Raw genomic sequence first — 12,892 nt, forward strand, 5'->3', positions numbered from 1 at the left:
CCAATTGCCTCCTATGCATGTGAGAGCTGGACAATGAATAAGGAAGACCGAAGAAGAGTTGATGCTTTTGAGTTGTGGTGCTGGTGAAGAATGCTGAAGGTATGTAACATGGGCTGCCAAAAGAACTAACAGATCTATCTTGGAGGAAGTGCAGCCAAGATGCTCCTTGGAAGTGAGGATGGCCAGACTTCGTCTCACCTACTTTGGTCATGTTGTCAGAGGGGACCATTTCCTGGAGAAGGATATCATGCTTGGTACAGTGGAGGGTAGATGAAGGAGGGGAAGACCTTCAACGAGATGGATTGACATGGTGACTGTGACAGTGGGCTCAAGTATAGCAAGGATCGTGGAGCTGGCGCAGGATCGGGTGGTGTTTTGTTCTGCTGTGCATGGTTGCTATGAGTCGGAAATGACTCGACAGCACCTAACAGCAACAACGCAAGGACAAAGTACAGAAGGCAGGAAGCGTTAGGAAAGGAGGAAGAATGGAAATGGAAGCAGAGGAAATGGGGTGAGTGATGTTACATTGAAGGACTGCAATCAATGACATGAAACAAAATGTCTGTGAATTGTGGAAACTGGTTTGTTTTGCCAGCTTTCACCCAAATCACAATAAAATGTTTTTTTAAAAAGAAAAGTCGGTGGTTCAAACCCCCCAGCTATTCATGGGAGAAGGACACGGCAGTCTGCTTTTACAGATTACAAACTTGAAAGCCCTGGAGGCCGTTCTGCTCTGTCCTGTAGGGCTGCTGTGAGTCAGAAATCACTCAGTGGCCATAGGTTTTGAAATTCCATCTAATGGATGCACCACATTTTTTTATCTGGGTCTCCATAATGACGAGTGTGCATTGCTCACTTGCTGTTTGCCTTTTCAAAAGGTATTAGTCCTTGACAAAGAAGGTGCAGGATTGAGAGGATTCAGCCCTTCTAAAATGTCTGCCTGTCCTTCATTCCAATGAGAATTCCTAAGACGGAGATAGAGGTGAATTTTTAACAGAGCCTGAAGGGAGGGCTGTGTCTCTCTAATCTTGTTGCTGCATCTTTGAGAATGCTGGGTAGGTTATATTTACCTTGCAGTGTAACTAGTCTGGTGTGTCATGTCACTATCATGCTTCTCACGGCATGTTGTACTGTTTACTCAGATGAGTCTTGCGTGTGCTTTGGAACTGCTTTTCTTTCTGTGTAAAATCACCTTGTAATCCGAGGGTTTTAGTCTTTTGCTAAGTGCACTCCTATCAAGGTGGGACCAGGATGGACCTGTCTGTCCTGTTTCTGAATTCCATTCTACAGAAAGCACTGTTAAAGTGCGGTGCCTGTCTACATGAGTATTTTGTGGACCAAAGGTGCTTATTTATCGTTCGTATATCTCAGGATCTTAAGTGTGTCTTGTAGTGACACGATTCAAAATGGTGTATCATAGGCCCTTTGATAAAGCAAATCTGAGATTTTTATATTTTTACCTAAGAGAAAAAATATGTATATAAATATGGTAAATGGTTAATTTTTTAAAATCTCACTTTGGTTGAAAGTTTTTTTGTGCTGTCTTGAAGTTAACATCAAAGCAAAACAAACAAAAAGCAACCTTTGTGTTATATGGCATAACAGTAAAACTTGCAGTAACATAACTTGGTTCCCAACTTCTACATATTTCTATTAATTTTTTTTTTAATATTAAGTAACTAGTTTTGTTTTTTTTAAAAAAAATTCTTAAGTAACTAATTTTGTTCATATGAGTCTTTTCATAGATAAACCAAACCAAAACCAGTGCCAATGAGTTGATTCCAACTCATAGTGACCCTATAGGACAGAGTGGAACTGCCCTCGAGGGTTTCTAAGGCTGTAAACCTTTGTGGAAGCAGACTGTCTTATTTTTCTCCCATGGAGTGACTAATGCATTCAAACCACCAACCTTTTGGCTAGCAGTCAAATGTTTTAACCACTGCACCACCAGAAGTTGATGAAATATTTCTTGAGCATCTATGATGTCATGAGAGCTTTTCTAGAGACAGGAGTGATAGCTGTAAGCAAGACAGATAAAACTCACTGGGGCCGGGGAGAAAGGACAACATGAAGGCAAAGAAGCCCTCACTGTGGTGAGCTGGAGATTAGTATGAAAGAAGGTTTATGTTTATCTGGCCATTCACATACCCCTTACTTTGCTCCATCCTGTTTTTGTGACTTTCAGGTGCACGGGCACTGCATGTGCAGGCATAACACCAAGGGCTTAAACTGCGAGCTCTGCATGGACTTCTACCACGACTTACCCTGGAGACCCGCTGAGGGGCGAAACAGCAATGCCTGTAAAAGTAAGTCTCAGTAGAAGGGACACTGGAATTAATTTGGACTCTAGGATCCATTTTCTGATTAGTGGTACTATAACAGTGCACCATTTTTCAGAAGGAAGGAAAGTTAATATTCTTTTCCCAGCTTCAGCCTGACGCTCCTAGGAGGCCAACAGTCCCACTGAACTAAATTAGAAAGTAGTGCTTTCTGAGCGGGAACTATGTTTGGTACTGATCCAGGTGCTTTGGTAGACAAAGTAAGAGCCTGAGACACTGCCCCTGACATTGTCCCTGTTTTTCTGCAAAGATGTTCATGAGAAAAAGAAACGAAAGGAAAATGTGGCATAGCAGACCAATATGGTATAAGAGATATGGAGGAGATTATAAGAGTTTTTGGCCTTGATTCCATGCCAGCCCGGCAGTAGCATCTAACTTTTATCCATCCATCCATCCATCCCGGGGATATTCTCTGGGCAGTGGTGTCATTTGACACCCTGTGATTCCTCCCCACACATGGACACAGTGAATCTGATATACTTTTCTCCACTCAAGGAGCATGCCTGCCTTGCCTGCCTCTGCTCCACTGGAAGACTGTTCTGCAAACTGTTCTAGAAGAAGAGTGGTCAGAGCTTGTTAGTAGGTGGGTAGGAGTGAGCTGGCATTTGATAAATAGCTATGGTTGTTTAGGGAAACAGAAGACAGAGAGTGACAGAGAGAGAGAGAGAGGAGGAAAGGAAGAGGGATGTTCAAATGAAATGAACAACATGAGGCACGGGACATTCTCGTGACCACCAGAGTGCTTAGGCTGGGAAATGATCCAGAGGTTTAAATATAAGTGATGTACTGTAAGTGTTCTATTGTACAGAGGGTCGCTGTGAGTTGGAACTGACTCAACGGCACCTAAAAACAACAACTGTGGACGAGATCCTGCTAGACACTGAAGATACAGCAGTGGATGAGACACAGTCCCTTTGGTAGGATGTTGTGTCGCAAGAGGGAGGACAGACAAGGTGGAAGGTTACATGTGGAGCCCCATGATGGCCAGGCTGAGTTAAGGTTTGCTGTGAGAAGAGAAGAGGAGTCCACATGGGTCGCTGTGCAGGAGAGTGAGATGATTAAAGTGAGATAGAGTAAGATGCCTCTGCTGAGTGGGTTAGAGGAGCAAGGACTGCCTTCAAGAAGCTGGCTAGGAGGCTGTTAAACAAGTCTTACTTAATTCTTATTTAAGAGCCTGGCTGAGTGTGGTGGTGGTGGGAATGGGGAGGAAGGGCCTCAGTCCTTCACAAACATGGTCCTCAAAGCAGGGATCCCAGGAACGTGTCATCTGGAAAGTCCTTTGACATAACGTGTTTCAATCCAGCCCCATTTCAAGTGGAACCCATAGGCATCCTCTATGGGAGGGCACCATTCCTACTGCTGATAAGATTTTAAAGGAACTTTCCCAAAAGATTTTCTGTTTTTAATAGCCCCTTCTCTCCAAGGAGGGCAGATAATTGTGTTTATTCATAAATTTCATGCTTTTAAGGCTTCTGGCATAATTGAAAGTTTAAACCAATGTCATAAGTAGACATGTCCTTTTGCATCCTGAATGCCTCTTGTTAATTGCCTTTTTGCCTAAACTTAATCTCTTAATTTCAAAAAGGAGCTCCCTTCCTTTCACCCCCACCCTCACACTAGTAAATAGATTTAAAAGGCTTTGCTTGACATTGGTCTCTCCACGCAGAATGTAACTGCAACGAACATTCTGGCTCGTGCCACTTTGACATGGCTGTGTACTTGGCAACTGGAAACACCAGTGGAGGAGTGTGCGATGATTGTCAGCACAACACAATGGGCCGCAATTGTGAGCAGTGCAAGCCGTTCTACTACCAGCACCCAGAGAGAGATATTCGAGATCCTAATATCTGTGAACGTACGTTGGGGAATGCCACTCTGTGGGACCTGTTTCTGGTTAGCAGTCAGATGGAATAGTGTGGTAGTTAGCACCCTTCTCTTGGAGTTAGTAAGTACTATCACACCCAGCATTGTTATTTGATTTGCTACATAGGATTCTGGGAGTGGGATTTACTTGGTAGTCAAGCCTTCTTTGGTCTGCTTCTGTGGGATTTGGAGTGATGAAAGAAACATGTATTTGTACAAGAACACGCATTACATTTCCTGGTTCTCTTAACCTGGTGCTTTCCATTCTTAGAATGTACCTGTGACCCAGCTGGTTCTCAGAATGGGGGAGTTTGTGACAGTTACACTGATTTTTCTGCTGGTCTCATTGCTGGTCAGTGTCGGTGTAAATTATACGTGGAAGGAGAACACTGTGATGCTTGCAAAGAAGGCTTCTATGACTTAAGTACTGAAGATCCATTTGGTTGTAAATGTAAGTACATTTTGCTAAAAATGTGTGTGTGTGTGTGTGTATAAACAAACCGAAACTCACTGCTGCAAGTCGAATCCTACTCATAGTGACTACAACATAGTGTAAACATAACTTTTATATGCACCGGTTTTTGTGTGACTTACTTTGTTGCAATATTCACTTTTTGTGAATTGTGATGGTTGGAAACTGAACCCATGATATCTTCGAGGTCTGCCTGTGTGTAATTATTTTACATTCTGCTATAGAGATAATTCTTATTTTACTTGGCAACTCTAAATCCCAAACTACTACTTCAGACTCACTTACTTTGTGTTTGCTGTTTCTTTCTGTCTTTAATAAAGCTTGTGCTTGTAATCCTCTGGGGACAATTCCTGGAGGGAATCCTTGTGATTCTGAGACCGGTTATTGCTACTGTAAGCGTCTGGTGACCGGACAGCATTGTGACCAGTGTCTGGTAGGTAAATCCTAATTACCTGGGTCAGGTAGCTTGTGAATGTCACACTTTTAATAGTGAATGCTTTTTGTCACTAGTTTCTACCATCACTGTTAAAAGACATGAGTAGAAAATTTATAAAAGAGGGATTACTAATAAATAATTTGAGAAAATGTTCACCATCACTTTTAGAATTATAAATGAAAACCACAGTGGAATACTATCTCTGCAGAAAAAATTAACAAAAATTTAAAAGGATCATATCACGTAATGTTAGTGATGATATACTAAGGTTCTGGTGCTTATATGCTGCTAATGGAAATCCAAATAGTTCATCCATTGGTGATATGTATCTGTAGCTGTTAGAAATGACCATACCCTTTGACCCAGTAATCCCACTTCTGGGATTCTATGATCATGAAATAATCAGGAAATTGGGCAAAGATGTATTCAGCATAAGATTCATTGCTTATTTTATTAATCATGTCTAAAGGCTTGGAAGGAACAGTGGGAAAATAATGAAGTGAATTTAGGGCTTCTATACAATGTAATATTTGGCTGCCATTGAAAATGACAATAACATGAGGAAATGTTTATGCTGTTAATGGGGAAAAAACACAGGATGTGCATAGTATCTTGATTACGTAGGGGACAAAAAATGAACCAAGAAAAACAAAATCTGGAAGGAACTTCACCGAAATATTCACAGTACTATTCTGAGTGGGGCAATTAGAGGAGTGATTTTTTCACAATGTCTGTGTCTTTTGTAGCATTCATGTATTTCTTTTTTAATTTGGGAAAGATATGCACTGGCTCCAGATGATGCTTATGACCACACATGTGTACATTTTGTCACACACATCGTCATAGATTCTTAAAGTCGATTCTGATGTAAGTTGGTAAACTTGGTTGTTAGCTGCTCCTTAGGAAACATGCATTTGTTGAGGTACAAAGAGATCTCCCCTGTATAGATTCTGTCTCATCTCTCTTCATCAAGACTCCGTCATTCTCCTCCCCCCAGTTGTGAGAGCAGTTCTAGTTTTATTCTGTGGTTTCACATAAATAAATCCAAAAGGGTTTTCCTTATAGGGTTTATGACAGACTGAATTAGGAAAATTTAAACACCTGCCAGATATTTGCCAAAATATATCTAACTGCCAGGGAAATTCTGATGAACAAAATCAGCATCTTTACTGCGTGCTGATGTTAATTACTGGGTGAGGCCTACTTGATGTGATCTGGCATTGTCATGTGGCTATACATAATCTGCTCTGACTCCAGGGACCCACAGTTCAGGGTTCTTTATTTCAGAATAATCATTCCTTTTGTGAGCTTTCTGCTTTCCCAGTGAAAATGAATGTTCGGTGAAACAACCAAAACACGCCATAACTTGTTTCTTACCGAGTTTATTATATAATTACAGGAACCTAACTTTAGATGTGTCATCTTTTATTCTGCAGCCAGAACATTGGGGTTTAAGCAATGATTTGGATGGATGTCGACCTTGTGACTGCGACCTTGGAGGAGCATTGAACAGCAAGTAAGTGGCGCTTTTACTTTCCATAGTGACGCTTTGTACTAAGTCACCATGGAAAGCCTTTGTGACCCCCAGCAGAAGTACAAAGTTCATTTGTCTCTTAAGAAGATATGCAAAGTACGGTCTTCTTTGCATTGAATGCTGGATAATCAATCATGTTTACCTGAGGTCTTAATTTTTTTTGTCTCTACCTATCTAGCAGTGTTCCCTCCCCTCCCTTCATATCCCTGGTAACCAACAAAGAAAGTTTCCTTCCATATATAAACCTTTCCTTGACTTTGCACAATAGTGAACTAGTATAATATTTGTCCTTCTGTGATTAACTTACTTCACTCAGCATAATGTCCTCCAGGTCCATCCACATTATGCAGTGTTCTGCCAATTCTACATTTTTTTTAGTGTTGCATAGTATTCCATTGTGTGTATGTACCACAATTTGGTTTTCTGTTCCCTCCATTGATGGGCATTTACATTATTTCCATCCCTTTGTTGTTGTGAATAGTGCTGCCATGAACATTGGTGTGCATATATCTGTTCTTGTCCTGGCTCTCACTTCTTTAGGATATATACCTACTAATGGAATGGCTGGGTCAAATGGTACTTCTAATTCCAGCTTTTTAAGGAATTGCCATACTGCTTTCCACAGTGGTTGTATCATTTGACAGTCTCACCAGCAGTGTGTGAGAATCACTATTACTCCACATCCTCACCAGCATTTGTTCTTTACTGTCTTGATGAACTTTGCTGTTAGTGCTGGGGTGAGATATTATCTCATGGTTGTTTCCAGTGGCTAATGAGTAGCTCTGGTAGCATAGTGCCTAAGGCACTTGACAGCTAACCAGAAGGCTGGCGGTTCAAACCCACCAGCCACTCCTCAGAAGGAAGATTGGGCAATCTACTGTAGTGATACTGCCTCGGAAACCCAAGGAGGGGTTGCTATGAGTCAGATTTGACTCAACGGCACATAACAACAACAACAACAATGGCTAATGATCATGAACATTTTTCTTCATGTGTCTGTCTCTCTTCATTGAAAATAATGTTGGCTGTTGGTTTTGTATATATATGCCCTTTATCATGTTGAGGAATTTTTCTTCTATTCCCATTTTTCTGAGAGGTTTTATTAGGAACAGGTGTTGGATTTCATCCAGTGCCTTTCCTGCATAGATTGATATGATCATGTGGTTCTTTTCCTTTATTTTCCTTATTTTTTTAATGTTTTTAAAAATTTATCCATTGCAAGCGTTAACTTTGAAGCCTTCTAATATGTTTATGGTTTTGTTTTTTAATATTCTTGTTATTACTTGTTTTGTATTTTACTTTTCAGTATTTTTTAAATTATGGAAGCAGCATATGCTTATAATTAAAAAATCTCAAATAGTTCAGACAGATATAAAAGTGAAATGTAAAAGTGTTCCTTCTCCTTCCTGCTTTCCCCAAGTCCCACCCACTTCCAAGAAGTGCCAGGATAACAATTTCTTGTGTCTCTCTAGAAATTAATAGTGCTCGATAGACTTAGTAAAAATTAAAAATTTCTCTTATTTCTTTTAAAAAAACATTTGGTCTTATTTTTTAAAACAGGCCAGTACAAATTTAAAAAAAACAAATTCATAGCCCATGATTTCTCCATAACATTTCTTGAAAATAAAAGTAATCTACTGTGTTTTGTGCAAATAACGCACAAGTCCCTCAAATGTTAGTTTCCTATGCTCACTATGTATATGATATGCATGGGTGCATTATATGTGAAAAATTCTGTATGTGTACAAATTATTTTTCAACTTGCCTTTTTCTTCTAGAGATCTTTTTTCATATCAGCTTGCATTCATCTAACTCTTTCTTTTTAATAGCTTTTTGCTATGCTGTCATATAAAAGTACCATGATTTGTTTATTTCTTTTTATAAGCGTTGTAATGAAAATCGTTGTAGATTGTAGATCTAGCCATACACTAGGTTCCCAGTGATGGAACTTCTATATCAAAGTACTTGTGTATTTCTTTTTTATTTTAATAGAGAATGTCAGATTGTTCTTCAGAGAAATTGTACTACTTAATTTTCTTAACAACTGGTTACAAAAGTATCTTTCTCCCCCATCCTCTGAGCAGCTGGTGTCATCAATCATTTTGTTTTTTGCCAATCTAAAAGATGGAAAATGGGCTCTCATTTCAATTCATATAGAGAATCTTTTCTTCTTTCTTCTTTTTTTCATCTTCCAAGTCCATTAATGAATATCACATACAGTAATTTTTAGTTATTTAAATATGTTTGTATTTCTTGAATAGATGAGACTCTGCCCAGAATTTTCCTGCATACACATTTGGCAAGATGTAGAATTTGGGAGAGATTAATTAACCACCTTTGAGTCAAGGGAATTTTGGCCTGTGTTTGTTCCTGGATCAGAGTCAGAACATCTGGTAAAGACAGTGTAAGTGACTGCTGGGAGGACAGACAGATGTTTCCTTGAGGCCTGAATCTTCCCTGAGAGAACATGCTGAATTCATTGAGCAAGCTTCATGTACTCAAAATTGGACTCTGCTATTAGATTATTTCTCAACATCATAGTAGTCTGCTGGGAAGGAATGTTGTTTTATTCAGAAAGAGCATGTTCTGTTTGGCCTCTTTATTTGGGTTTGTTCTGTTCCAAAGCATGGAATGAACTCAGTACAGCATGTAGCTCTGAAACTCCAGGGTGAATTTCTGTTCTTAGAAAACCTGCAGAACAAAGGAAACTAGGATAATTCCATAAAAGCAGGGCAGAAAGACAGACGGCTAGTCTGCTCGTGGAAGCCCTTCTCTGACTTTCCTTTGACACTCCCAGAACACATTGATCCCTTTAGTAAGGGTTCCTCAGTTCAGCCACCATTAAGTCCTGAAATCCTTGATTAAATGAAAGTGCTATCCATAATTCTCCACATCGTGTCATAAGCTCAGGAATGTTTATGTTCCTGAACTTCAGATTCCTTTTTGCAAAATGGTTTCTGTTTCTTACACTCCCTTCTTTTTCTCTGTTTCACACTTCTTCTGTTCTGTCTCCACCCACTAACAGCCCCTGTCCTGCCCTCCAGTCTCTCCTGTAAGAATGTATAAAAATCAGAATGTGCTCACCAAGAGAGTTAGTGAAACAGTGTTTAGTAAGTATTTAAAAGCAGGTGGCCATCTGAACTTTTTAGCATGATAGATGAGATTGCTTATCGTTTGGTGTCATTGGTGGGAAAAGAGAACATTTGCAGATGCCCTGAGTCCTGTGATTCTGCAGCATTTAATAGTAAGCCTTTTCAATCTTTTATGATTTTCCTCCAAGAGGCATTTCTCTGAGAGTCCCTTTGGGGTGATGGGGGCCAGGTCTTCTGAAGCACTAATTCTACTAGGTGAGTGGTTGCTACATAGGTGGCACTCAGGAAATTTTTGCTGAATGATTGGTTCTTGCAACCACTTCATAAATATCTTTTACTGATAATATTCCTGACCTTTGACATAGATGCCTAGGGGATATTGAATAAATGTTAATTGAGTAAAAGAGTTTGAGGGACAAAAGATCTTTAAGAACTCTGTATTAGTGTCCTGTGGCTGCCAAAATAAAGTACTACAACGTGGGTGGCTCTAAACAACCAAAATTTATTGCTTACTGTTTTGCACTAGAAATCCAGCTCAGTGAGTCAGCACAGCAGGCTCTCTCTCTCTCTCTGGGCCCTAAGGGGAGGCTTTTTCTTGTCTTTTCTGGCTTCTAGTAGCTCCAGGCTTTCCTTGGCTTGATGCTGCAGCATAACGCCTTAGACACATGGTGTTCTTCCTCTGTCTGTCTCTTCGCTTTTTTGAGGCACCGTTCAGATTGGATTAGGACCCATCTTACTCCACTATGGTCTTATATTAACTAATTTAACTGATAACAGCTTCATAGAACCTATTCTCAAACAAGGTCTTATCACAGTTACCAGAGGTGAGGATTTCAACATAAACCTTTGGGGAACACAATTCAGTGCATAGCAATGTAGAAACTAAATATGTACTCCTTAGGAGAGGTGGTCTCTAAATATGATCCCAAACATTCCTTGATTACTTTGGTTAGGAATAAATAATAAGTATGAAAATCCTTTGAAATGGAAAAAGTTAAAATGTTTTGTATTATAATCTGAGTGGACTTTTTTGTTGTTCTTTTTAAAAAAAAAATTTATTGTGATTTGGGTGAAAGTACACAGAGCAAATTCATCTTCCATATAGCAGTTCACATACACTTTGTCTCATGACATTGACTGTAATCTCCCACAATGCCATAGCTCTCCTCCCACTTCTTCCCCATAGTTACCTCTTCCCTGTGCCCTTCCCTCCCCTGCACTCCTGCCCCCTGAGCTATCTCCCTGTGCATACACAGCCCTTCTATTCTCCCATGATTGATCTCTCCAAGGAGTGTATTACCAAATCTAAACATTCAGCTCATATGCCTGTCTTTTGTTTGGCTGGAAGCCACAAGAATGGTTCAAGTCCAGACCTGAAGGGCAGCTAGGGGACATAGTCTCAGGTTCCACCAGGCTCTATCAGACAAGCAAACCTGGTCCCTTTTGTGTGTGTGTGTGTGTGAGATTTTGAGTTTTGTTCCACATTGTTCTCCCCTCCCACTCTGTCCAGGATCTCCTACAGAGATCCCCCTTCCGAGTGGTTGACAGTGGTAGCCAGGCAGCATCTAGTTCTTCTGGTCTCATAGTCATATAGACTGAGTATCACATGGTGTCCCAGTCCCTTGGACTAATTGTTTCCATGTGTCTTTGATTTTCTTCATTCTTCTTTGCTCTGGATGAGGAGACACCCATTGTTGCATCTAGATGGCCGCTTGCAAGCTTTTATGATCCGAGTCACTACTTGCCAAAGTAGGATGTAAAACAATATTTTTGTGCAGTATGTTATGCCAATTTGAGCTTGATGTCCCCTGTGACCATGGTCCCAAGCCCACAGGGCCAACTACTAACCTGAGTGGATTTTTGATAGTACAATAAAAGTTTAATGATCCATGTTTATTATGTTGCCAGCTAGTCTAAACTTTTGAATACTTTAAAGAAGTAAGAATTAATTAATTTAAATAATTAATTCAAAACAGGTTACTGAAGTTTTGCCTAATAGATAACCCTTTCAATGAGTAAATAAGAATTACTGTAAATGCTACTTGTAAATATTTAAACCCACTGAAAAATATAAACATCTTTACAGCTTCCTTCTAAATTAATTTATCATTAAACTTAGGAAGTCTACTACTTTTTTGAAGACCTCTTCCTAGTCTGAAGTCTCCAACCCTTTCTCAATCTTTCAACATCACATTACTTCTGCATCTTTCTGGCTCTGGTTTTATTCTGACTTGTGTTGCAGTTGATTGTATTTAAAAGTTCTCTTTGCACAGGCATTATGTCTTACTGTTTGGGTATCTCCTTTCATCCACAGTTAGTAGATGTTGTATGTGCTCAATAAATGAGTGTGTGTTTATTATACTTTGAACCCAGCAGATACTAATAGACATTTTCACCAGAATGGTTGTGTTGTATACAACCCTTTGTTAGTTTCTATGATAGAAAAATGTAAGGGATTATAGAACACATTGTTGTTATGTGCCATCGAGTTGGTTCTGACTCATAGCGACCCTGTGTACAACTGAACAAAAGCTGTCCAGTCCTACACCATCCTGACAACGGTTGCTATGCTTGAGCCTATTGTTGTAGCCATTATGTCAATCTGTCTGATTGAGGATCCTCTTTTTCACTGAGCCTACTCCAGGGACTGGTCCTTCCTGATAAAATGATTAGAGTATGAGAGATGAAGTCTCACCATCCTTGGTTCTATGTTACAGAACATAGGGTCTACTTTTTAAAAAAATATTCTAGTTTACAGGTGGAGGGGAGGAGGAGAGAAGGTTACCCTGGAAAAAATGGATGGTGCTGACTGCTGATAAGTGTGGAAACAACTCTTATTTGTAATCATCTGCAAAAAGGGCAAGAAGACCACATGTTATGACCTCCTCTAATCCCACAAGAAGAAGGCAGGATTACCAGCAGTAACCCAAGGCCTATTACTGCAAGGCCGGACATGCTGCCTCCTTCCAGCCCTTTCTCCAACCGTTCCTCCCAAAACACCCACCACCTCTCCCTTGGGTTTGATAATTCGCTGCAGTGGCCACACAGAGCTCACAGATTATGGGGTTTATTAGGGAAGCACCACAGGCTACAATTCAAGTTCAGGAAAAATGCTCAGTCTATCTCCCAGCCCACCGTCCCTCAGCCAACAGTCTC

At 40.1% G+C, this 12,892-nt stretch overlaps 1 protein-coding gene across 1 annotated transcript in view; it reads left to right on the forward strand.

The window, feature by feature from the left end:
- Window positions 1–12,892, forward strand: part of LAMB1 (laminin subunit beta 1) — a 111,406-nt gene that overhangs the window by 29,358 nt on the left and 69,156 nt on the right. The window contains 5 exon segments of the mRNA XM_007945067.1: window positions 2,186–2,306; window positions 4,006–4,194; window positions 4,474–4,653; window positions 4,995–5,107; window positions 6,547–6,626. Coding sequence (XP_007943258.1) covers window positions 2,186–2,306; window positions 4,006–4,194; window positions 4,474–4,653; window positions 4,995–5,107; window positions 6,547–6,626 — 683 coding nt within the window.

The sequence above is a fragment of the Orycteropus afer genome, unplaced genomic scaffold, assembly GCF_000298275.1.
Source record: "Orycteropus afer afer isolate SDZICR_OR568_19922 unplaced genomic scaffold, OryAfe1.0 scaffold00007, whole genome shotgun sequence".
NCBI lineage: Eukaryota > Metazoa > Chordata > Mammalia > Tubulidentata > Orycteropodidae > Orycteropus > Orycteropus afer.